Genomic DNA, 26,129 nt, shown 5'->3' with positions numbered 1-26,129 from the left:
TACCTGGTGGCAAAAACTCTGCTGAGCTCATCCAGGACGTTGTTGAGTTTCACCTGCAGCTCCTTCAGGATGTCGCTGGCCTCGGCGTCCAGCTGCAAGGGGGGACGTGCCTGGTTAACCGACAGACTGCCCCTCTGCGGGCAGCGCGTGACACTCGGGGGTTGCGCAGGCCACGGGAGCCCGTGGTCCCCAGAATACTCCCAGAATGCACTGGGCAGCAAGGACCGAGTCCGTCTCGGGTGGAAGCTGGCGTGAAAGCCGGGCGAGGACAGAAGCTGGCCATGGATTGCTGGCGGTGTGCTGGGTCGCTCACAGCACGGCAAGACGGCACTCCTGCCCAGGGGCCAGGAGCCACTGCATTGCCATGCCCCGGGGGCCAGCGGCACCCCGCTGGGGGTGGGGGATCCCACCAGACTGGGACGTACCACTGCGGAGCCTCACTATGGGGCCTTTAAACTTCGGGGCATACCCCCTCCAGGGGCCCAGCCGCAGAAGAGAGCAGGGCGTCCCGGTACAAACCTCCTTCCCCCCCATGGCTTCAAACATCTTCTCCAACTGGACACGGAGCTGCTGGATGTTGTTCATCAGGATACAGGGCTAGAGGGGGACCAGACGGAGAGGTGGTTAGCAGGGGACGCTTACACCCTACTGGCTGCGATCACAGCAGTGGGGAACACAGCAACGGCCAGACCTGCTCAGACCCAAGGTCCAGCTCCCCGGGTCCTGTCTCTGATAGTGGCCAGCAGGCATGGTGGGGTAGGCTGCCCCACATCTGATCTCCGGGTCTCTAGTAGTTAGAGCCTGGCTGAAGCCCTGAAGATTCATCATCCACCCCCCAGCCAACACTTGGGCTAGCGTTAACTATGAACCCTCGGGTCCGTGTCTGCATGCCTAAGCCCGGGTGATTTCACTGCCCAGGCGGGTGGGGACCTCCCCCGGCTCCTTAGCTCACGTTAGAGATGCGGGGCAGAGAGGTCACAGCTCGGCTGCCCCCCTGAGGGATCTATAGCCTCATTAGCCACCTGGCTAAGTGGCCATATGCCAGAGACACTGAGCCCCCTCACTGCTCATTGATTTCACTGGGGGTTGGCGTGCGCAGCACCTGGAGACCTCGCTGCAGGATTTAGGGGCCCAGCAGAAGGCCTCCAAACTTCGGAGCGAGAGCTGGAGAGTCGGCCGCAGAGCAGGGGGCAGATGGGGATCTCCCCATTCCCAGCGCTGTTGGGGGGCATGGCTCGGGAATCCTGTCCCAGGGGGGTGAGGGGGTGGAGCGGTCAGCGTGGGAGCGTTTTCCACGTGACTTGATGGGAGGGAGGAGGGGAGGGGCTCCGGCCTGAGCCAGCAGCTCCATCTCCAATCACAGGAGCCCCCCAAACTCCGCATCCCACCTTCATCCAGCTCCCCAGCTAAACTGGCTCGCCTTGTGACACGCCCCGGAGAGGCCCGGTGCTCCCCGGTCATGAGAGCAAGGCACCCAGGGCTGGATCTCCCAGCTCTCTGGCCCTGCATGGAAACCCCAGGGGCTCGCTGGCCGGGGGGCAGGGTCACTGTTCCACCCATTCATCTAGCCAACAGCCTGACATTTTAGACACTGGGCCGAATCCCCCCCGTGCAGAACTCTAGTGAAGCCAATGGAGTTACGCCACGGGGTGAATTTGGCCTGTTGGTGCGAGGATGCGAACTCCCCTAGAGTGTGCAGGTGGGATCGAGCTACCACCCAGCTGGCCTGACAGCGGTGCCTTCAAAGCCCCAGAGCCCGCTCTGAGCTGGGGGCGGGTCTGCCAGTTCCATCCGAGTCCATGGAGTGACTCCAGAGTCACCCTGGTACGGCAGAGCACTCTGACCCCCAGGGTCTGACTCCACTCTCATTTACGCCAGCTTTACATCACGGAACTCAATGGACTCCTGCTTTACACCAGTGTCAGTAGGAGAAATGGGCCCCCCATATCTAGAGACCTCTTTGCGGGATTAAAGGGAGCGTGTCTCATGGGTGAGGAATGGGGCTGCCCCGCGACGCCTTTGTACGTCCGTGCATGGGCATGAAACGTGACTTGTGTGGGGGTTGGATGGGTGTGTAAGCATGCGTCAGTGTGTACCGTGGGCCTGGCTGTGCCCACCCAGCAGCTGGGGCCCGGGTGCAGATCCAGAGCTCCCCAGACTCTGGTGGGGTTTGGATAGGATGGGCTTTGGTTCTGCCCACTGGAGAGACAGGCTGCCAAGTTCAGAACCCCATATGGATCCAAACTGTCCCAGGGGTTCGGAGCCACCTGGCAGAATCACTCCTGGGAACGGGTGCCCCAGAGCATCCTGCAAATAGCAGAGACGGGGCCTTTCAAGGCAGCCACCGGAGAACAGAGAGGAGAAGAGGGAGGGTGCAGAGGAGACGGGCGCTAATTGCTTCCAGGGGGGTCTGGTGGCATCGGTGGCATGGCGACACCGTGGCAGAGAGTGGCCCCACCAATCGGAAGGCAAGAGAGCAAGGGAGGAGGAGGGGATACGTCACCACTTTCTCCTTCTCCTTGGAGCAGTACAAAGCGAAATCCTTGGAGATGATCTCGGCGTACTGCAGCAGCACGTTGCTGATGGTCTGCAGGCAGGAGAGGCCAGGCCGGGCCGAGGGCAGAGCAGAGCGAGCGAGCGGGGAGAGCCGGAAGCGGCAAAGGAAGGCAAGGCAAGAGAAAAGGAAAGGAACGAGACTGTGAAATCCAGATTTGGTCTGAAATAAACTGCCTGAGGATCGCTCTGGGCTGACGAAGCTGCAAACTGAACTCCAGGGAACAAAATGGCCCCTGTTGTGTGTCAGTGCTGTGCATAGGTGTGACTGTTGGGGTGGGGGGCATGTCAATGGGGATGCTGCCACCCCCACCCCCATTCCCACTCTTGGCCCCCCACAACTTTCTGTTATACAAAACCTGAATTAACCCCATCAAATCCCATTCCCTGCCCCCACACTGCCCAGGAGGAGGCGCTGGAGATAGGTGTGGGCAGGAGGCACCTCCTAGAGCTGCCGTTCCTCCCCAGCACCAGTGCTTCAGGTTTCCATGGCTGGCACATGGCACACGGAGGGGCCCTGGGACAGGAGCACATTGCACAGCTCTTTGGTCCAGCCGGGGCGAGGCGACGCAGCGCTCAACTCCCTTCCAGGCTGGTGTCACTCCGTGGAAGTGTGAGTCACAGGAGTCAAGCCTGCAGCGTTTAATTAATCCAGGAGCTAGCGAGCCCGGGGTAACCGCAGGGTTTGCCTGGGTCCAGCAGCCTCAACAAAGAATCCCCTTTAGTTACAATACAGCCCGGTCCTACGCCTTCTCCACCCTCAGGGGCACTGCAGACCCAGGTGCACGGCTCTGGTACTGGCCAGGTGAGCAGCAGGTCAGCGCCCGGCCGATTGAACGGGTGCAGATGCTGCTCCAGCTGAGGCCTGGCTCTGTTTAAGCTGGGACCATTGTCATTCCGGGGTGGGGATCACAGCAGTGTAAACACAAGGTTGGACTCAGCGTGTCCCCTGGCCCCTCCTTACCTTGGCAAACCTCCGCATGTAGTGCCCGACGATCTGCGGGTCGGGGCACTCCAGCTTCTTGATGATCTCAAAGCTCTGGTTCAGCTGGGAGAAGACGTCCACCACGGAGCAGGAGAAGAGAGCGTGCTCAGAGGTTTGCTGGAACTGGGGCAGGAGACAGGGGGGAGCAGAGCATAGGAAAGAACAGGTTATTTTCTGGGCTCAGAGCTAGAGCTCAGGGCCTGGGTGATGTGTCACAGACGCAGCTGCTCCGCTGCCTTTACCTTCTGCCTTCATCTGAGCATCTCAAAGCATTTTGCGAAGGTAGGTGAGTATCCCATTGTATAGATGGGGAAACCGAGGCCCAGAGCAGGGCTGTGACTGGCCCAAGGTCACACAGGTGTCAGGAGCAAAGTTGGAAATAAAACCCAGGGATCCCTATTCCCAGTTCCCTATTCAGATCAAGGCTTCTCTCTTCATAAACCCGGCTGCCAAGCTTGGCTTCCTCCAAATGGCCTGGCCCTGCACGCTGACGCTACCAGGCTCCTGGCCATGTGCCTGCTGCTGCCTGGTTCCAGTTGGAGGATCAGAAATAACCGGGAGAGAGCCCCTCCTGCAGCATGTCCAGCACTGCCCAGCCCGGCAGGGACCCAGAAGTGCAATCGGGGTGGGAGGGATAGCTCAGTGGTTTGAGCATTGGCCTGCTAAACTCAGGGTTGTGAGTTCAATCCTTGAGGGGGGCCACTTAGGGATCTGGGGCAAAAATCAGTACTTGGTCCTGCTAGTGAAGGCAGGGGGCTGGACTCGATGACCTTTCAGGGTCTCTTCCAGTTCTAGGAGATAGGTATATCTCCAATGAAAAACAGCCAGGGGTGGGGATTAACTGGTCTCTAACCACGCATGGCCTGGTCTGACTCCTGTTCTGGGGGATGGCCTCGGTCAGTTCTCTCGAAGTTTCCCTCTCCAGCTGTCACTGGCTTTGCCAAGGTGCCTGTTCCATGGCACCGGTGGGGGTAGGTTGGCTGGTTTCCCACCCCACGGGGCAGAGGTGCTCTGGTGCCGGTGGGTGAATATGGCTGTTTCTAAGGCAGCTCAGGTACTGACATACACGTGTGCCCCACCTCGTTCCCACAGGGAGGTGGAGCCCCAGCCTGCAAGGGCTGTCCTGACAGACAGCTACATTCGGAGGGCTGGACGCTCTGCTCACTCCCCCTGAGGGAAGCCCCAGTGCCCTACACCCGCGGGAGGGGAGAACCAGGCTCCTAGAATGGCGACTCAGCGCCTGGGCTAGACTCGAGCCCACCCCCCCGGTGGCGGACGTCCCTCCAGGTCACTTTTCGGCTCTATACCCTACCCCGTCCTTCTTGTCCCGCTCCAGCGCTCCATGCAGGAAATCCCGGGACACCTCCTCGTTTTCATCCAGCCACTGGATAACGAAAGGCTCAAACCAGCTGGAAGAGAAAGAGACGGGGAGATGGGGCGGCGGGAGAGGGGCTCACGTCCCTGCTGTTTGGAATAACACTCCAACAAGCCCACGAGAGGGAAGGGGAAAGAGGTCGGTTTGATGCGCTATGCGGTCTGCACTCGGCATCTGGCCCACACAGACCACACGGCAGAGGGGTTCCCAGCCAGCGTCTGCCCTCTGTTATCCATTTACTCCACTGGCTTCCAATCCATCGGGCTTGCTTCTCCTCTTCCACCCATGATCCCACTGAGCCCAGGTCTGACCTCCCCGGGATAACGCGAGGCAGCTCCACTGCGCTCACGTGGGCAGAAAGACAGTTGTACCCAGTGGCGTCTCTGGAGCTGCTCCTGATTTATACCGGGGATAATGAGAGGGGAATCCAGCCCGTGTCCCGTCACTCTGATTCAGCACCTCTGACAATCCGGCCTCCCACATTCGACCCTGGGCCTGCTCACCCCGCTCTGCCCACAGAACCCTGCGTGGGCCTAGCGCTGCTGCCTGGTCCTCCTTGCACGGGGTCAAAATCAGAAATCAGAATCCATCTCCTGAAGCACACCTGGCGCCTGGCCTCGGTCCCTTCCCAAAGCGCACTGAGACACACCTCGGCTCTGCTACAGAGGTGGGAGCCCCAGCTCCCTTGGGAGGCAGCTTCTGGGGCCAGGCGCTCCCCTGCCCCCTCTGAACAGGCACCTGGGTTTGGAAGACACTCTTAACTCCTGCCCGCAAGCCCCGTCAGCGGGAAACAGACAGCAGCCGGGCTGGCCACTCAGTGCTGCGGTCGCCTAGGGAAGGACAAGTCCTGGCCCCGGTGTGTGGAGTTTTGTCTGTCTCCCAGGCCCCCGGAGCGCTAAGGAACCCACGTGCTGAGGACATCAAGCCTTTCGCTGCTGGAGTGAAATACTAGCGTAGCACTGACCCACTGGGAGATCAACCGGAGCATGAAGCTCCCTGACTGTCCCCCTGAGCACTCCCGCGGAGCCTTATCAAGCGGATAACTAAGAGAGCCTCGTTCAGAGCCCGGCTGGGAGTGGGTGCCAGAGGGGAAGCCAGTCTCCAGGATCCCAGAGGAGGTGGGTGTTGGTTTTCTGTCTCCCCTCCCGTCTGAGCTGCAGATCACAAACCCACCAGAGCAGGCAGGAGAATGGGATGCAGGCCCGGCGTTTAATTACAGCGATTGATCCCTCGGGCCCCTGCATTTCCCGTTGATGGGAGGGAGCCTGCTGGGACTGGGTAACATCCGGAGCAGAGTCGGAAAGGCTGAAAGAGCTCCGGGAACACACGGCAGCAGCCCAGAAACCGGCCGGCTCTGGACTTGCCAAGCACAAGGCGATAAGCGTTTCCGGTGCCTGCTCAGCCCCAGGGTGACCTGCCCACGATGCTAGACGTGTGTTTGGGGGGCCAGCCCTTCCCACCGCTCCTGCGATCCGCGTAGCGCAGGCATGTCGCCTCGAGCTAATTCCAGCTCCAGCTCCGAGCGCAGCCGGATCCTTAGTGGGGAGGAAGGAGGGCGAGGAAGGGAAGGGGAGCGAGCAAATGGAGGGGTGAAGAGCAGAAGGGAGGAGGAGGAGGTCGGTATGACAGAGGTACAGGGTGGTAAGATCCTGCTCCTCCCTCCTTCCTCTCCCCACCCACTGACTGCAAGGGAGGGAGACGTGCGTGGGGTGACTGTATTTCCCAAAGTGAAAAGAGGACGTGTGGTCACCCTAGATGTGCGCCTTGCCCAATGCCTCAATCCAACTGCCTCCCCCACCCCGCGAGTGCTGAGTGGTGCTGCAGAGGCCTGAGTCGCCCCCGCCTGGCACCCTGGGCTGGTGTTTGCACCCGGGGGTGTGGAAATGCAGCAGAGCTGAGCGTAAATGGCCGCAGGAGAGGCTGGGCAACAGAGAACCAGCCCCCGACTGCACCGCGCTCCCAGTGCCTGGGAACACACGGCAGACACTGTTGCAATCAATGTTCTGTCTTACACCCCTGTGAGTTTCTTCATGAGTCCCTGAGACTTGGCCAGGCCGAAGAGCAGCTGCTAGCGTGAAGGGCACCGGCTCTGAGCCGGGGGTGCGCCCGGCTCCTTGGACTCTTCCTCCTGCTTTTAACTAAAAGGGGTCGTTCGGGAGTCCCCGGCCCCTGACCCGGCCCTGTCAGCCCCCTCCCGCTAGCTGGCCGGCCCCCCGCAGTGCCAGGACTTACGCGGGGTATTCGGGGACACGGCTCTTGAAGGCAGGGAGCTCGGTCACATACTCGTTATAAAGCCATTTCACTTTGAAGTGCAGGTTCATGTAGTCAGCACTTTTACACAGGCGATGCTTGTCATGCTCTGCAGGGGAGGGGAGAGAGGGAGGTCATGGGAGTCACCCCCCCGCTGCTCATCCGCCCTCGGGCTGAATCCCAAAGCTCGGGCGCAGGCTAAGCTCCCCAGGACCCATCCCGAGAGGTGCGGGCCAGGCTCGGTGCCCGGAGGGAGGGAGGTCAGGGGGCTCGGTGCAGCGGGAGCTGTGCTAGGGACTCGGGGGGTGGGGGCACTCCCAGGCTGGAAATCCCCCTGCCCCACAGGCTGCCAGCCTGGGCAAAGCGGAGAGCGGCCATTGGCCAACAGGCCGGCAGGGAGCCACAGACTCACTCCGGCCACCACGGTTCCTTCCCAGGGTGGAGTTCGACCCAGCGCTGTGCTCCTGGAGGGGCTAGAACAGCTGCCCCCAGCCTGTGAGCGGGGGCGGGGGAGTCACCGCCCAGCGAGAGATGGGAGGGGCTCCCCACCTGCCCGGCGCATTGGGGGAAGGGGGAGAGGCCACAGTGCAGTGAGGACTGCGCAGCTGAGAGAAGAGAGGCCTGAGGGGGGGGATATGACAGGGCTACAAAATCATGAATGGTGCAGAGAAAGTGACTAGGGAAGTGTGTTTACCTTTCGCACAATACAAAAACGAGGGGTCGCCTGAGGACATTAGTAGGCAGTGGGTTTCGTATAAACAAGAGGGAGGTACCTTTTCACACAGTGCATGATTAACCTGTAGAACTCATTGCCAGGGGACGTTGTGAAGGCCAAAAGTATGACTGGGCTCAAAACAGAACTGGGTAAGTTCCTGTAGGATAGATCCATCAATGACTATTAGCCAAGATGGTCAGGGACGCAACCCCATGCTCGGGGCGACCCCAAACCTCTGACTGCCAGAAGCCGAGAGGGGAAGACAGGGGTAGATCATTCCAACTGCCCTACTCTGTACACTCCCCTGAAAGCTCTGGTACAGGCCACTGTGGGAGACAGGATACTGGACAAGAGGGTCCATGGTCTGCCCCAGTCTGGCAGCTCTGCTGTTCTTATGATCATGGTCTATAAGGCCCAGATCCGCCAAGGTAGTTCCACTGAAGTCACTGGATGGTAGGAGCGAGGACGTGGGCTAAGCACCTAACTGGGGAAAGAGATCTGACCGCAGGGGCCCTTTCAGCTAGTGGATAAAGGCCCGAGCCTAATGAAGCCCGATGGCTGGAGGATGAGGCTAGGAAAACACAGACTGGAAACAAGGGGCAAATTCTTAACAGGAAGGAGCAGCTTCCCCAGCTACCATCATCAGCTCTCGGGGTCTTTAAATCGAGCCTGGGTGCCTTTCTGAAGCTGTTCTGAGGTTCAGCCGTGGGTTTGGTAGGATCACTGGATGGAAGAGGGCAGAGTGAGTTGACAGTGTGCCCTTGTTGCCAAGAAGGCTAACGGCATTTTGGGCTGTATAAGTAGGGGCATTGCCAGCAGATCGAGGGACGTGACCATTCCCCTCTATTCAACATTGGTGAGGCCTCATCTGGAGTACGGTGTCCAGTTTTGGGCCCCACCCTACAAGAAGGATTTGGAAAAATTGGAAAGAGTCCAGAGGAGGGCAACAAAAATGATTAGGGGTCTGGAGCACATGACTTATGAGGAGAGGCTGAGGGAACTGGGGTTATTTAGTCTGCAGAAGAGAAGAGTGAGGGGGGATTTGATAGCAGCCTTCAGCTACCTGAAGGGGGGATCCAAAGAGGATGGAGCTCGGCTGTTCTCAGTGGTGGCAGATGACAGAACAAGGAGCAATGGTCTCAAGTTGCAGTGGGGGAGGTCTAGGTTGGATATTAGGAAACACTATTTCACTAGGAGGGTGGTGAAGCACTGGAATGCGTTACCTAGGGAGGTGGTGGAATCTCCTTCCTTAGATGTTTTTAAGGCCCGGCTTGACAAAGCCCTGGCTGGGATGATTTAGTTGGGAATTGGTCCTGCTTTGAGCAGGGGGCTGGACTAGATGACCTCCTGAGGTCTCTTCCAACCGGATATTCTATGATTCTATGAACAGCCGCTCCACTGCAGGAATCCCTGGGGAAGGCTCTGCAGGAGGTCGGACTAGATGACTTGGACTCCCTAAAGGCTAAGGCACCTTAGCTAGCCAGTGCCTGGCTGCCCTGGTGTTTGCCTGATGCACAGGTCTCCACGCAGGAGAGGAGCCGGGGACGGGGGCTTGACCCACTCTGAGCAGTGGGTTAATGTTACTATTTTCCAAACTGAAATCATTGCAACCAGCGCAGGGAGGGAAACACGGCTGCGTTTCCCCCGGGAAGAGGCCGGGACCATTCTCCACCCCGGCCCCGCAGTCAGCATCATGGTGGATGCCGCTTCTTCCCAATGCCCCTTTCTCTGGTGGGTCTTGTCGTGCGTTAGCGGAGTGTGTACGTGCAGCGCTGCCCTTTGCTGGGTGCATCCGGAGCGGCTCCGCTGGCGTCCTGGGACGGTGCTGTTAGCAGAGACTCTCCGTTAGCTTGGAGAGCAGGGGAACGCGCTGCGTCCCGTCCCCATGGCGGCGGCCGCACGGATCCGCAGCACGAGGACCGCGGTGGAGTTGGGGGTTGCCGAGGCTTTGGTTCGGTGGAACGGAGGCTGATCCCCCGTCACCTGCCAGCAGGAGGCAGAGGAGCGACAAGATGCAGCCCAGGAGAGACTCACCTTCCATTGCATATTTCATGTCCTGAGCAAAGAGGTTCCACATCACCTCGGCGCTGATCTTACCCACGTTCAGCTCCTGGGGGAACCTGGCAGGAAGGGAGGAAAAACGGATGAATCCAACAGCTACAGAATAAATCCCCAAACCAACGGCTTCCGACCGAGAGGGACGGTCTCCCCGGTGCCCCCACGGCACAGTGCAGACCCAGGAACAGCCACACACACATGGGCCACCCAGGGCTTTTCCCAGGAGGCTCCACGCTTCTCCACTCAGCTCCCACCAGGCAGGAGACGGGCAGGTGACAGGAATCCCAAGTGAGGGACAAGCCCAGAGCTGCCCATGGAGGTCTTCCCCCAGGCTAGTGCAGAATCCCCATGGCTCATGCGTTGATGCTCCCAGCACGGTGTCTGTGAACCAGCTCAGATCCGTTTTCCTGACACTCCCTGGCGGTGACCATCCCCAGGCCGGTACTCACTGGTTCAGGCAGGGCGTATAGGAGTTCTTATCCTCTTCAATAATCGAAACAATCAGCGTGATGAGTTTGGACCAGAAATCCAGGTTCTTGATGCTCGGCCCCTGCTCCTCGGGGGGGACCTCGCCTTTCTTTGTCTGGGAAAAGCCCAAAGACAAGGGGAGGAACGTCTCGGGTTAATCGCGTGTGGGAATGCAGGGATTGCTGTCCCATGGGGCACAACCTTGGTTTGGCTTCCAGACGCTGAGATTTTCCTTTGGCTTGGAAATCAGCGATGGCTGTGACCTGCTAGCTCCTTTCCAGCCCATCCTCTGGGGACCAGGACAGGGCTGCTCTGACCCAGGCACAGAACCAGGCTGGGGTCCAGCCTCCCGGAGGTGCACATCTCTGCACACCTCCCCCTGGTCCCATATGGGAAACCTGGAGACTCGGGCCCCGTTCTACAACATGCGGCTTTTCTGGGAGAGGTGATCCCAGCCGGCCAACAGGCACTCCCGGAGCCTCCTGTCCCGTGCCTCGCCTGATCCTTAAGTGGGGTGATGCTCCACCGAGCCAAGGGGGGCTGCAGAGCTCCCGAGCGTGTGGGCCCCCGAGTCAGACGCTAGCTCTGGATCCAAACGAACAGGGAAAGTGCTTAGCTTCAATGGAGACAGGGATAGGGAGGGTAGGGTTCACTATAGGGCTCCTGGGTGTGAGAAAGGAAGAAAGAGCGATCCAAAGGGAAGATCAAAGAGAAGGGAGAAATGGGGAAGGGAAAGGGATGCAGAATGAAGGGGGGAGGAGAAAAGCTGGGCGAGCAGTGGGGGCCCCCATGCTGAACGGCGCTCGCTCTGGGTCCAGTCCTGCCAGCCTGTGATGGGCCATGTCCCCATCCCAATCAGGAGAGGGCGGACAGCTCCTCTGGGCTGAGTCCCCACCCAAGAGCCAGCCGGCGGAGCCTGGTCCAGTGGGAGGAAGCCGGTTACGAGAAGTGGGGACAGCTCCGAGGAAAGCTGCCGCAACAGGGAACCAGGAGCTGAGATTCTCGCTACCCAGCAGCTGAGAGGCTCTGCCCCGGGCAAAGGCTGATCTGGAAGCGCCCGAGGGCGCCCCCCGCCCCCCGAAAGGCCCTGCCTGCCCCGCGGCGGGGAGGGCGGCCAGGCGGGGCTCCGCCCCCTGCCCCACGTACCGGGTCGGTCTGGTACTCGCGGCTGTACAGCTCGTGACAGTTGTTGAAGATGTACTCGTAGGTGGAGTTGAGGCAGGCTTTCACGCAGTCCTTTACCACCTGGCTGGCCCGGGGCGGGCTCTGTAGCTCCTGCACCTGTGGGATGGGGAAGGGAGACATGGTCACGCTTTGCCACGGCCGCCTCCCGAGACGGCCTCGCTGCCTGGAAAAGAAAACCCACGTCGCCGGGAGCTCAGGCAGTGCCAGGCGTTGGCTCTTGGCTGCCAGGGGAGGGACGCCAGACAGCAGGTGTCACTCGGGAAGCTGCCATGGGATGCATCACAGGCTGCCCGAGTCACACAAGGAGCCTCGCTCAGTGCCCATGTCCCTAGTGCCAGCCCTGGGCTGCCTGCCCGGAGCAGGACGCCCCCCGGGGTGAGAAATCCCACCCCTTCTGAGCCGGCAAGGCAGAGCCCTGGCATGGGACTGCTGTCACTTCCAGGATCGCCAGATGCCATTCGACAGAAGCGCTGTTATTACCACTGAACTCCATGGTGGTTCGCGTTGGATTTCAGTACACAGGATGGGCAATTAATTAAGCTAATTAATATGTGGCACAGCTCCTCAGCTGCATTCTGGAAGCAGAGGGATCCCAGGCCAAGTGGCTGCTCCTTTGGGAGCTGGGGGATCTCTCCCTTTGAGAGGGAACCAGCCGGCAGGCACTGGGCGTTACCTTCATTCGGAAGAAGGTGATGCTAGTTAACAGATCCACCGTCGACTTGAGATCCTGCAGCCTCTCCGGGCTGCTGGCAGGGAAGTTGTTCTGCCAGGAAAGAGAGAAGATTAGAGGGCCACATGACGGCTAGGAGAGCAAGCAGGGGGTCCCCTGGTTGAAGTTTCAGAGCTAACGGGTGGTCTGATCAATACCAATCCTGCTCCCACTGAAACCAGTGGCAAACCTCCCATTTCCATCCACAGCTCTCCAAGCTGAGCAGCGCTGCTCCCATAGGTGGGGAAACTGAGGCACAGAATGACTCAGCCAAGGTCAGTAGCAGACACTGGGCCTAGAATCCAGTTTCCTGAATCCCCCTCCAGCACCTCATCCACTGGAGCAGCCTGAGCCCTGGACAGGCTCTAGCCTGGTGTCAGGAGACTCCTCGCACAAGGGACTCGGCTGCAGGTGACCAGGGAGCAGCTCTGAAGCCCGTTTCAAAGGCTGCCAGCATTCGTCCCCGTCCCCCACCCCGTGTGGGGCTGGTTCCCCTTACCCGGTACATGGACAGGTCAATCCGGAGCGAGTTGTGCAGCTGGTCCAGCAGCTTGACGAAACGTTCTTTCTGCAAAGACACGCCAGGTAAACGGGAGAACGGCGACCAAAGCCCATTTCCCCACCTCCCCGGCTCAGCCGTTTCCAGACCGCCCCCCTCTGGCCCTTGGCAGCTACCCCCTGCGGGCGGGGCTGTGTGTGTCAGCAGAGCCGTGCTGGGTGAGGGGCGCGCGTTTACTGACGCTAGCTACCATCTCTCTGTTACACTTAGCAGGAAGGTTCAGAAACAAACGTAAACTCAGGAGCAAACTGTAGTGCAGTGAGCAGCTTAATCCTAGGCGGGTTGTCAGCAGCCCCTGTCTGGTGATGCTGGGATGGGAGCTGGAGAGCCAGAGAGAACCACAGGCTCTGTCTGAGTCCAGCAGCTTAAGTCGAGAAGCCCCTTGAGATCCAATGCAGGGGAGCCTGTGCTCTCCTCTACTACGAGCTGGATTCACTGGTACATAACAGTAAACTGGCCTATAAAATGGGCACCACATTTCAGGAAGGATGTGGACAAACTGGAGAAAGTCCAGAGAAGAGCGACAAAAATGACGAAAGGTCTAGAAAATATGACCTGGGAGGGGAGATGGAAAAATCTGGGTTTGTTTAGTCTGGAGAAGAGAAGACTGAGAGGGGGGACATGAGAACAGTTTTCAAGTATATAAAAGGTTGTTAAAAGGAGGAGGAAGAAAATTTGTTTTTCTTAATCTCTGAGGATAGGACAAGAAGCAAGGGGTTTAAACTGCAGCAAGGGAGGTTTAGGTTGGACATTAGGAAAAACTTCCTAACTGTCAGGGTGGTGAAGCACTGGAATAAATTGCCTAGGGAGGTTGTGGAATCTCCATCATTGGGGATTTTTCAGAGCAGGTTGGACAAACACCCGTCAGCGATGGTCTAGGTAATACGGAGCCCTGCCTTGAGTGCAGGGGCCTGGACTAGAGACCACGCGAGGCCCCTGCCAGTTCTATGGTGCCACCTTAAAAGGGCCCGAAGTCCTTGCTCAGTGAGGACAACGGGAACTTTGCCAGAATAAACCCGAATGGCTGGAATCTGGTCTCATTTACACGGCTATAAATCTAGACGAACTCCACTGAGTTTTCTGGAGTCACTCTGGGTTTACCCCACAGGAGGGAGAGCCCTAAGTCAGGGCGTTCAGCCTGAGGCCTTGGGCTTGTGCCCCATCAGCACTCACTAAATAATGAATACTAATAACTAATAATCGTAAGTAAGTAAACGTTCCACTGGCCGGCAGCCAGGCTGGGAAAGGGACTGAGCCTGGACACGGTCTGCCAGGCTGGTTTCCTTAGGGTTACCATACATCTGGATTTTCTTGGACATGTCCGGCTTTTTGGGCCTCAAATCCCCGTCCGGGGCGAATTGCCAAAAAGCCGAACATGTCCGGGAAAATGCCGGCATCCCTGCCCCAGTCCCCTGCTTACCTGAGCGGCTCCGGCTGCGCTGGGGAAGCGCCCAGCCGGGGGCGCAGGGTCTGGAGGTCTGGGGGCTGCCCAGCAAACCGTGAAGCCGGTAGCGCTCAGGCAGCTGTTTTGCGTGGCTGGGAGGGAGGAGGGGGAATGTGGGGCGCTCAGGGGAGGGGGCGGAGTTGGGGTGGGAAAGGGGCGGGGCCAGGGCCCCATGGAGTGTCCTCTTTTTTTAATGTTTAAATATGGTAACCCTAAGTTTCCTGCTGGGATGCTGCCCCAGTGTTGTTTGCAAGGTCTCTCTGTGGGGGGAAGGGATTTGCTAGCGGGGACTTTTATGGGGTTATTCCAGAATTGCACTGGGTGAACAGAGATCAAGAACGGGACCATCATTTTTAACTCAACTAATTAACTAAAACAATGAGGAGTCCTGTGGCACCTTAAAGACTAACAGATTTATTATAAATATATTATTATTATATATATTATATTATAATTATAATGCCCTAAAAATGTGTTAGTCTTTAAGGTGCCACCGGACTCCTCGTTGTTTGTGTGGATACAGACTAACACGGCTACCCCCTGATACTTGGTAACTAACTAACTAATCTTTAACCTGTTAATCTGTCACCTTTAGAAACTTTCCTGCTTTTAGCTTCCAGTCCCATGTCCCAGTCCTGCCAACACTTATGCACATACTTTCCTTTACACATGTGAGTATTCCCCTGAACTCTCCTGGGCTGGTCAACATGAGTACAGTCAAACACATGCCACGGTCTTTGCAGGATCAGGGCCAAAATGCAAATCTCTCTGAGGTTTGTCCAGACCGGATGGGCAGTGGGGAGTCGGGGGTTCTATAGAGTTTGCTCTGAATTCAGGTTTCACCAAGAACTACCAGGGCCGTGCAAAAGTCACAATGGATTTTGGTGAACGCGTTCGGGATTTCTCTTTGGGCAACTGCCTGCCTGCAAAGATTTGCTTTCTGCTGGTGGGTGGGGAGGTTTTTTGATATCAAAAGGGTGAGTTTTTATATATGATTTCATTGCGATTTCCACCAGTGGTCAAAAATGGGCCAGATTTCACACAAAACATCCAGTGCTTTTTTAAAAGCAAAGTTTTACCCTTTTAGGTGAAACAGTCGCAAATTTGCCAAGAAAAACTGGAGGGTTTTCAAAGTGGCGATCAAGCGGGGAGCACTTGCCCTTTGGTGGTGATGTTTTTGCATGGCTCCTTCTACTCCGCTCCCCTCCCAACGGGCGTCGAGAAGAGAGAAATAGGAAGGAGAGCTCTACGCACCATAGGACTTACCCCGAAATTGGAAGCAGCAAAGCGGTCTGAGGCAGACACGTTGGTGGAGGCAGTGGTGTGGGCATAGTATGCGTTGATGTTGGCTAGAAGGGTGCTCATCACGGCCGGCACTCCGGGACACATGTATTTGGAGGACAGGCAGGCAAAGTGACTGAAAGAGAAGAGATGACAGGCTGCAAGGCCTTCAGAGTCCGGGGCCGTGCGTGAGGGCCGGGATGCTGCAGTTATGGGACGTGCTGCACGACGGGTCTGGTGTGGTCTGGGTGTGAGAGCAGGGTGCAGTGGGGGGGGAAGGCCGTGGGATGTAGGATGTGTACGTGCCATGTGTGCTTTGTAGACCATGGGCCCTGTGTGTCAGAAGGGGCTGCTGTGTGTGTGCCTGTGCGCAGTGTGGGTTGTGAAGCAAGTATGTCAGAAGGGGATAGCGCACAGAGTGTGTTCATCTGTTTGTTTATGTATGCATGGCGTGTGGCTTGTAGAATGGATGTATGTAGGGGGTGGTTTGGATTGTGGGGTGGTGTGTGAAGGGTGTGCAAGGTGTGTGTGTGTGTGCATGCAGGATGTGTGTATGTGAAAGGTGTGCACGTGGGCATGTGCAGTGTGTGTGTGTGCAATGTGTGTAGTGTGTGTGCGTGCAGGGTGTGTGCATGTGTGAAGAGTGTGCTCTGTGTGTAGTACGTGCGCAGTGCGTGTAGGGCGTGCGTGTGCAGTGCGTGTAGGGCGTGCATGTGCAGTGCGTGTAGGGCGTGCATGTGCAGTGCGTGTGCAATGTGTGTAGGGCGTGCATGTGCAGTGTGTGTAGGGCGTGCATGTGCAGTGTGTGTAGGGCGTGCATGTGCAGTGTGTGTGCAGAGTGCGTAGGCTGTGTGCAGTGTGTGTAGGGCGTGCGTGTGCAGTGCGTATGTTTGGGAGCAGACGGAGCCCTGCACCTTTCTCTTCAAACCAGAACCAATCTGATGCTCAAAGGCGGCGTGCGCCTCTCCCCTGCCCATTGGGTGACTCCGTAGCAGCCAGCCCGAGGGGGGACGCTGCAGGCTCCATGTGTCTGTCTGAACGGCTGAACTCGCTCCCGCACCCGCACCCTGGGCTTGGACTAACCAAACACTCTGCACCCCCCCCCAAGTGGACATCAGTGCCAGGGGCTCTTGGAGATGGGGAATCCCAGGCCCCCGCAGAGAGAGACGTTCTACGCCTTTCTCCCCTCCCACGGCACAGGGCAGGACTCAGCTGTCAATCAACTTCACTCATTGACTTCAAGGGAGTTGCTCCTGGTGACACCAGCCGAGGATCTGGCCATGTATCTTTTCCCTTTGCCCTGTGTTAATTTAACCCCTTCAAACAAACAGGGAGCAAACGGGAGAGACGCACGTCATGGCCTGGTAGATGGACTCCACCCCGTATCTCATGGCGAACTCGTCCACTATCTCCTGGGCCGTCTCGTCGAAGTACACCTTCCAGGCGTCGTCCCCCTTGGCCTCGGGGATCTTCACCACCCCGTTGTTCTGTATGTCCGTCACGAAGTGGAAGAGGTTCTAAGGCACGGGACAGAAGAGAGCCCTCAGGGTCACCGCTCGGAAGGGCTTCAACTGGAGAATCAGTGCGAGTGGGTCTGGGGAGGGATTATAACGCTGCTGTGTGTGTCAGAGGCCCGGCACTGCTGAGTGGACGCAGCGAATGGAGAGCTCAGTTCTCTTGGGCCCTGGTAAGCATCTGCACCAGGGCAAGTGACTGCAAGAACACTGCCTGATTGGCACCGGTGCACCTGCTGCTGCGGTGGAGACTCAGATCCAGGGGCGGGGGGCGATATAAACAGACGCCCTAGGAAGACAGGTCCACTAGCCCTGGAGACTGAGCTCCCTACACGGTCCCTCCGAGTCCCGGGTAAGGCACGCTGGCATGGGGCAGTGTGCGGCAGAATCAGTGCCCCTGCTGTGCCCGCTCTGGCAAGGACGGGAGCCCTTCGCTCTCTGGGGCTCCCAGACCAGGCCCTTCAAATTCACTTGAAACTTTAAGACATTTTAAAACCAGCGTTCTGATGATAAAAGGCAGCAGGGCGGGGTGGGAGCAGCGAGGCCCTGGGGCATGGCTCACCTCGTGCAGGCAGGTGTATTGCACGTGGTACGGTGCCACCTTCTCCTCTCCCTTGATCTCCACGCTGATGTGCAGCCGGATGGCTCCGGACACGGCCGACTTGTCCGTCCGCTTGTCTGACGACAGGAGAGCAGGAAGCAGAGGAAGCATTAGCTCACTGACGGCCCTTTACAACAGCAAAAGGCAGTGGGAAACGCTGACCTGGGGGATGTGACAAACTGGGACTGTTCTTAATGTGGTCTTTAAATGCTGAGTGGGGAGTGTTGGCCGGGGAAGGTGGCAGGGGAGTTTGGCTGGGACGGTCTGCATTGGGGGATGGGAGACTGGCCTTGAGGGAAGATACCTGAGCATGTAACGTGAGAACCAGGAAGGGGATTGGAGGCCAGGTGACACCTCTGCCTGGGAAACTGGACAAAGGCTGGGGGAGGAGCCAGGGGAGGCTGAGTGGGAGATGCTGGAGGGAGTTTGAGTTTTGGAGCTGGCTGGTGAAAGGGAGGGGAGCCCAGATGGGGCTCTGACCCCCCCCCCCATGGGGCTGTGGTGTCCCTGGGGCCCCTAGATGGACCAAACTGAGGGGGTCCTGTTGTCTGTACCTGCAAGACCTGTCTTGGACCGTGTTCCTGTCGTCTAAATAAACCTTCTGCTTTACTGGCTGGCTGAGAGTCATGGTGAATCGCAGGAAACCGGGGGTGCAGGGCCTGGTCTCCCCCCCACACTCCACTGGTCTCCCCCCACACTCCGTGATGGGGGTACTGCCCGGGTCTGGCACATAGGCAGGCTAGGTTCAATTCCCGGCTATGACCTGGGGGTTTTGGGCAAATCACTGGTCTCAGCTCCTGTTTGTAAAAGGGGCTAATGCTATTCCCTGGGTCTATTCAGCTGTAGCTCTCCGGTGTGAGGACTCTCTCCTGCTATGTGTACGTACAGTGCCTGTAGGTGGTATTAGAACACAAACAACAATGGATTTCATCTTGTCTGGACTCCTGCATCCAGTTGAAGAAGGATGGAGCAGGTGCTGAGAAGGGCTCCTAAGGTGATCAGGGGAACGCAGGGCCTGCCTCACGAGAGGAGACGAGAACCTGCCTTGTATCGCCCGGCAGAATAAAGGCCGGGAGGGGATCTGATTGCTTTCGATACATACGTGGGGGTGCGGGGGACGCCAGGGAGGGAGAGAAACGAAAGGACAGCGCTGGCACAAGAACGAACAGGGATGAATCCGCCCAGGGACAAACGCAGGCTGGGAAGGAGACGCAGGTTTCTAACCGTCAGAGGAGAGAGGCTCTGGAGCAGAGGAGAGAGGCTCTGGAGCAGAGGAGAGAGGCTCTGGAGCAGTCTCCCCAGAGGAGCTTTGGGGACGAACGACCTAGCTGGGGTGAGGATGGAGCAGGATTATCAGCCGGAGCTGCCTGCGCTAGCAGAGACTGGACTCCGGGGCCCAGGAGGTCCCTGCCAGCCCTGTGGCCTCTGTCCAATGATGCAGTAACAAATAAATACAATACAATGACACACCGGCCGTGTAAATGATAAATAGCGACAACACTCTGAAAAGCTTTTCAACCTTGTTTGCACGGAAATCGCTACATACCACAGAGTGGCAGCCAGTGGAGACAACGGGAGCGGGTCACTGACTGCTGCGGGGGCTGGAGCGGGCCCTAGAGTTGTCTATTGACTGTGCCGGGGACAGGGGATTACCTAGGTTGTACCAGACATCCATCTCCCCGCTCAGTGTCCGGACCTCTATGATCGTCTGGCCCAGAAAGTCGTCGGATTCTCTCTTAAAGCGCTGCTTGACGCGGGACTTGATATCGTCGTCCTCGTCCCAGACCCGCACCTTGATCCGATCGGAGGAGTTATGGCATTCGCTGGGGTGGGGGGAGGACAGAGAAATTCCCAGAGCAATGACATGAACCAGGTTAGCCTCCAGGAAGGGGGCATTCCTAGCAAAGAACCCCCCGCCCATCCCCCAGCAAAACCCAGCCATTCAACTGGGAGCTCCCTCACACCCTTGCAGTCCTATCGCAAAAGGCTCCTAGGAGTGCTGGGGGTGGGTAACTGCCCCCAGACCAGCATCCCCGGAGCCTGCAATTCCCCACCGTGGACAGACAGTGCTGGCGTGCTGACGCACTTTTTAATTCCCACAAGGCCCATGCACCGGGCTTAAGTGGGACTTAAGTGGTGCGTGGACCTTGTGCAGGCTTTCTATACAGGGGTGAACCGTCCAACTTCAATCCTGAGCCAGGAGAGCTGGAATTCAGCCTCCTTGGGCGTCCGGCAGAGAGCGCTAGCACAAAACTCAGGTGACACAAGGGTCTCCTGCAGGAAGGGTGGGAAGATCAAGCATTCAGGTGGCATGAAGCCACAGGACCTAAAGCCACAGGCCGGCCAATGCCTCCAGTGCTGTCATGTCCTGGGGGAGAGGCTGTCCCCTCCAAATTCCTGACCAGGGCTTGGAAACAACCAGAAGCAACTGACCCCCGGAGAAAATCCATCCCAGATATAGTGAGCCCAGTGCACACCAGGAGTCGGTATGTCTACACAGCACGCTAACCCCCCTGCTCTGACTCTGATTTCAGCCCACACCCCCCTTCGGGCCGCACACAATCAGTTTGACTCAGGTCAGCAAGCGCTCTGGGCCCAGGTCCGAGGACGGGGTTTGGGACAGAGCCCAAAACCCGCTGTGACTTGGTCCAAGTCCTGTCATTGTGCAGTGTGAACGCAAATCAAGCTGCAGGCCTGGGTGACTGAGAAGAAGGAACACGCGGCCCCGCGCGCCAGGCAGCCCTGGGGACTAGAGAGGTGGGGCAGGGAGTAGGATGTAACTTACAAATGGAAATTCTCCTCCCAGACCGGGTTTAGATTTCCATAGATCGTTTTAGTCCTTTTTTTCGTCTTTCCAACCTGGACAGTAACATACGGGTCACTGGAGCCTGTCTTATCCTTTGCCTGCAGGCCCTGGGCACAGACAACTATAACACAACACACACCCCATGCGCACAGAGGCACAAATGTTTATATGCACACACACGGCACCACGCATCAGCCAGCCCCACAGAGACACAATACACACACAACAGAGAGAACAGATAAAAACAGGAATCAATGGCAGATACAGAACAACCGGGCAACAAGCGATTTTCAAATCAGCCAGAGCTCGAAAGAGGAGCCCGACTTGGCTTGGAATCCATTGCAAGGGTTGGATCCAGGCATCCAGCCGGATTGGTGCAGGTTCTAATGGGAATTCGCTTCCTTTTGCCAAAAGCCCGTGCTGGAGACGTGTGTTTCCTGGGCTCCCAAAGGGAGGAAAGTGCCCGGTTAATTTCCTCTCAGCTGCTTGCACCTGGCACAGTCTCCGCAATGGGCTAACGACAGCAGAAGAATATCTACCCCTCGATGCATGAGGGACCTGACCTAGCCTGCTGCGAGATCCACAGCAGGGGACAAAGCTGGGCTCCAGAGATCTGCACACAGAGCCCTGGGCGTCGAGAGCCTCATTAACAGGGAGCTGCCGCCCATGCAGGCTTCAGGTCCCAGCATGCAATGCTCTGTCCTTAGCCAATTTCGAGTGGATCAAGGCAACACACAGCATGTTGGGAGCGGTAAGCCCTACAGCAATAGAGCTGAGAGTGCCTGGTCTGGAGTTCAGAGGGTGGCATGGGGTCCCCATGATGTGGTGCTGACCGGTGCCAGCTCCAACGCCATCACGGTGGGATGGGGATCTCCAGAGATCTCCAGGGGGCGCGGGTTCTACTCCCTTCCCCCTCTATCAGTGTTCGCTCAGGGGTGCGTGCCCAGAGCTGGCAGGGCACGTCGGCCTGGCCCTGCCCCTACCTGTGATGCTGATCTTGGCCGACCACTTGGAGGTGCCGTCCAGCACGCTCTGCTTCACGGCCTTCATCTGCTGGGTGTGGGTGGCTTTCGAGACGGCGAAGATCTCTTGGATCAGCTCGAAGATCTCGGGCTTGTTCCGCTCCCGGATCTTCATGCGGTCCTTCAGCACCATGATGATGTTCTGGGTCCGGTCCTCCGCCCCGTGCTTGGAGCTCTTCTCGGCCGCTCCTGGGGGTGATTGAGAGGGGAGATTCTGGGACAGACTGCCTTTGGGGAGCACTCGCATGGGGTGGCCCCCTCCCAAGCATTCATTCCGTGCTGGCATTAAAGAGTTAACAGGGGTACGTAAGACCCCCCGCCACCCTCTGGCCCCCTGCATGGGGGTCTGTAAGACATCGAAGGCATGCAGAAGGCTTAGGATTTGTGCTCCTAAATCACTTAGGGTCTCTTGACAACCCCCCACAGAAGCCAAAGGAAGAGAGAGGCTGCGCCCCCTTACGCTGTAGGCAGTCTGCGTTCAGCAGGTCTTGGCACTTCTCATGGCACTTCACCCCGCACTCCGTACAGCGCATGCCCTGCCGGGCGATGCCCCACAGCAGCCCCTCGCACTCGTAGCAGTACGTGGGGGTGGTGGCGGTCCACACCTCGAAGTTGTGGGGGGTCGTGGAGGAGATGGGGTAGATTAAGGCTTGAAGGGTCTTTTTGTAAACATGGTTTTTCTAAGCAAAGAAATGGGGTGGGAGGGGAAAGGAAAAAAGTTGACACCATCCAGGATCTTGTCGCAGCCCAGCCAGCAAAAGATTATAGACAGTGGTCTCCATCCCTCCAGTACTGGGCATGCAGACCTTCCCCTGCCACTGACATGCGGCCAGCTCTGGGGTGGGACACAGCCGCTGCTTAACAGCGCGCAGCAACGGGATGGGCAATGAAGGACACCAGAGCAAGTGGGCAGAATGCAATGACCTTCCTCGGGATTAGCCCAGTTCATACCCCAGCTGGGAAAGCTTTAACAGCCACAAGCAGGCTGGTTATTTTTTCCCCTCTGAGAGATGACACCTCTCACGTCACAGAGCCCCTGGTAACCACCCTGGTTCAGCGCTGACTCAGGAACAAGTAATCTCATCTGCCCCGCTTCCCTGCAGCACCCGTCTCTTCCTTGGCAGGGTCCCGTCCCACGGATGACCCCCCCGACCCTGCTTCGCTTGTGCAGTCTGACAGGCTCGGTGTCTGGAGCCTGCGACAGCAGAGTCAGGGATGCCGAGCGGGAGCACTTACTAGCTCTTCGTTGTTTAAGGTGCTTGATGCTAGTGCTGACGTGATTCCGGCTTTCCTGGACTGGACCAACGACTGTTGGAGTGAAACAGAATCAAACAGCTGTATCAGCGGGGAGGAGTCACAGCCAGCCCCGCCCCCCAGCCGGTGGGCTTTTAAAAGCAAAGGTCTCAAGGCAAGATGCCCAGCTCCTCAGTGTGGTGGAAACCGCAGCATCTCCAGGACATCTCTAGGGACATGCCCCAGCAGTGCTGGGTCCCTCCTGGGCCCGATGGCCAAAGGACTCAGCAGGCCAGTGGGACGCATTCAGACATGGTCCTGGGCGCTGCTGCAGCAGGGGGTAGATGAAATGACTAGCACGCCAAGGCCACAAGCCCTTTAGGCGTATGGGCCAAAGCTTGGGCAGGGAAAGGTGGGTTCAGGATTAGTCACATGGTGGCTACCAAAGCAGGACAACCCTTCAAGCCCAGAGCCCTCATCTCTGACAACGGGCAAGCTCCTCAACGTCAGGTGTAAGCCACCTGCCTCGCCCCCAGCTCAGGCGGCCCTCACATCATGTGGCCAGACAGGACCCAGTTCACCAGCCCGCGTTGGCCTCAATTTTCATCCCCATTCAAACAGTTTGGGGTGGTCTTGACTTGACCTCCAGATCCTCCCCCCTGCTGGCCAGAATCTACAATTCTCTGCCGTGGGAGCTGCTCATGAGCCCGGCAGTTTACATTAAAGCCCCGAATATTTTCTGCAAGAAACAGGACAAGGGAAGAAACTCAGGTGCGAGAAACAATGCAGGACTTACCATAGCCTGCGAGGGAGCCCAGAGCCAGAGGGATGGAAAGCAAAAGACAGTTATATCAGCCCTTTCACACAGGGAAGTCAAGTCCTACTTCTTTCCTCTCTGTCATAGGGATGGGGACATAGACGGCACCAAACGCTAACCCACTTCTGGACATTTCGCTGTTACTTTTCCCCACTCTCAGCCAGGAGCTGGAACTAGCTGCATTCTGTACCTCAGGTATTGCAGGGACCCTTGGCCCCTCAGGTGGTTCAGGGTGGCTGAGCGTGGGCGTAACAAAACGTAGGCATAGACCAGAGGAAGCAGGTTTAAGGTTCAGGTATGGCCCTGAGCCAGTGATAGGGGTTGACGGGGGGGAGGGGGGGAGAGGGGCTCTCTGCCACTGCTTTAGGGCAACAGCAGATTCTTCTCTCTGAGAAGAGAGGATGCATGCTCCCATCTGTATTCATCTGGGCACAGCTGCCGGGCAGGGCCAGCTTGCTTCCTGGGCGTGTAGCGCCTGATTTGAAGCTCAGTGGAGTCGGTGGGAATGTTTCTACGGGGTTGGGGTTTAAGGGGTCGCCCAAGGAAAGGAGCCTGACTGCTATAGAGATAAAGCTGTCCATGGTGGATGGGGATAAAATGCATCCCAGTGCAGCGTGTCACCAGGAGGCCACCTCCGTCCCCCCCCCCCCAACCACAGGGCATCTTCCCCGCTGTCCGTATCCCCCTATACATACTACAGCCCAGTGCAGACACCTTCCCTTCGCCACCCAACCCCGGATTGCTCCATCACCAACACAGAGAGACAAACACAACACTCAGCGCAGGGGCATCAGCAGCAGCTTGCCCTCCCGGGGCCAGGGGAGAGCAGCACGCGGGCGCCACGCGGACAAGGCAGTAAAGGAACAAGGCGAGGCAGCTTGGGTGGAGAGAAACACAAGGACAACAGAATCCCTGGGGTGGGGTGCAAAGCACAACCCCAACCAAAGGACTGAAGAGGAGGAGGGGAAGGCAAAGGGGGAGCCTAGGTGAGAAGGCAACAAGGGGTCCGGTTTCAAATTTTGTCCTTCTTTGTCACCAGCGAAAATAGCACCAAGCAGGCTGCGTGTTTCGGGTGGGTCTGCACTGAGGGGAGCTTGACTGGGGTTGGATGAGCCTTACCACTGCAATACGCTGTGAATTACAGCAGTGCACGTAGCGGTATATAGTCTGTGAATTACGGGAGCGTGTTGGTTAGAGAAGTTAATTACAGGAATGCACTGGTTGTAAGGGTATATCCTGTTCTTTACGGGCGCGGGTGTGGTGTATATTGTGGTGTATATGGCTCGCGCTAATGGCATGGAGAGTCTGAGTTCTGGGACTGTGCTCCATAAAGTGGAATATACTCTGTGAATTATGAGAGTGTCCTGAATGCAGCAGAATATGGAGAGACCTGCAGGAAGGCGCTGGATGGTGCCGTCTGTATGCTGGGAATTAGGAGAATGCACTGGATGCTGATGTCTATGCGCTGGGAATTATGGGAATGCGCTGGATGGTGCCATCTATGTGCTGGGAAGATTTCCACTGCCCTTGTGAAGGGATCTGGGAACAAAACTAGAAACCAAATGTTACCACAGAAGGACTCTGACTGATGCCCCGTATTGGACAAGGCCCTAGAACCTCTGTTAAAGAGACAGCACCCTTTGGACCAGTGACCTCCTCCGCACTCTCCGAGCAGGCTGGCTCATTTCCCAGGAGCCCGAGGGGCTGGGGGGCAGACCCCCATGGGCCAGCTCTGCGGAACTAACTGCCAACTTCCTTCAAGGGCAGCAAGTGACACTCCCAACAGGGGAGTCCCTGGGACTCCCAGAAATGTGGGGCTGGAAGGGGCCTGGAGAGGTCACCTGCGCTGAGGCAGGACCATGTGAACCTAGACCAGCCCTGAAAGGGGTTTGTCCAGCCTGGCTGTAGAAACCTCAGTGAGCCATAACGCCGGGTGAACAGGGAACAGAGGTAGGCCCAGGCCGGGACGCCTGACCCAACCCTGCTCCAGCTCAGCCCCATCTCCTCGCCAAGTCACTTCACTTCCTGGCTTTCCCTCCGCTGATGTTTGAGCCGGTCAGGATTTCTCCTGCCTTCGCCATGTCTTGGGTCTCCCCCAGCAATTCGTGCGCACTCACTCAGACAGCGTCCAAGGGCAGAGTCTCCCGGACGCGGCCGAGGAGCCTTCGCCGGGCGGGATGCCCCTAGCCGCAGGCCCAGCGGCTAATGTCTGAATGGAGTTGGGGTAAAATCCTGGGCTGACCGAGCTCCCCCGGGCTTCGCCGGGGCCTGGGTTTCGCTCATCTTAGCGCACCCAAGAAGGGCTGCAGCGGGTCAGCAGCGGGGGAGGTGGGCCGGGCGGCAGTCCGGCACTGGGGTCGCTGCCTGCTAGGTTTTCGCATGCTCGTTCTGAGCTATCCATGCGGCCAGGGAGTGATGTGGCTCCGATGCTGGCACACCCACCCTGCCAGGGCGGTTCTCTGTATCGGCTGCCTGATGGGGGGGAAGAGGCAGCAGACTGGTTCTTAAGCCCAGCAGCAGTTCAGTGGCTGCAATAGCTCCTGTACCAGCCTTG

At 57.9% G+C, this 26,129-nt stretch overlaps 1 protein-coding gene across 1 annotated transcript in view; it reads right to left on the bottom strand.

The window, feature by feature from the left end:
• Window positions 1-26,129, bottom strand: part of LOC135894261 (protein unc-13 homolog A-like) — an 82,183-nt gene that overhangs the window by 25,405 nt on the left and 30,649 nt on the right. The window contains 20 exon segments of the mRNA XM_065422324.1: window positions 4-92; window positions 520-597; window positions 2,504-2,587; window positions 3,518-3,661; window positions 4,851-4,947; window positions 7,146-7,272; window positions 9,913-9,998; window positions 10,386-10,519; window positions 11,551-11,685; window positions 12,263-12,352; window positions 12,798-12,866; window positions 15,568-15,718; window positions 16,936-17,099; window positions 17,659-17,774; window positions 19,351-19,520; window positions 20,483-20,624; window positions 21,487-21,714; window positions 21,986-22,205; window positions 22,762-22,833; window positions 23,555-23,560. Of these exon segments, the coding sequence (XP_065278396.1) occupies window positions 4-92; window positions 520-597; window positions 2,504-2,587; window positions 3,518-3,661; window positions 4,851-4,947; window positions 7,146-7,272; window positions 9,913-9,998; window positions 10,386-10,519; window positions 11,551-11,685; window positions 12,263-12,352; window positions 12,798-12,866; window positions 15,568-15,718; window positions 16,936-17,099; window positions 17,659-17,774; window positions 19,351-19,520; window positions 20,483-20,624; window positions 21,487-21,714; window positions 21,986-22,205; window positions 22,762-22,833; window positions 23,555-23,560 (2,402 nt within the window).

The sequence above is a fragment of the Emys orbicularis genome, chromosome 24, assembly GCF_028017835.1.
Source record: "Emys orbicularis isolate rEmyOrb1 chromosome 24, rEmyOrb1.hap1, whole genome shotgun sequence".
NCBI lineage: Eukaryota > Metazoa > Chordata > Testudines > Emydidae > Emys > Emys orbicularis.
The sequence above is the reverse complement of the archived record's forward strand: the minus strand, read 5'-3'. Positions and strand labels throughout refer to the sequence as shown.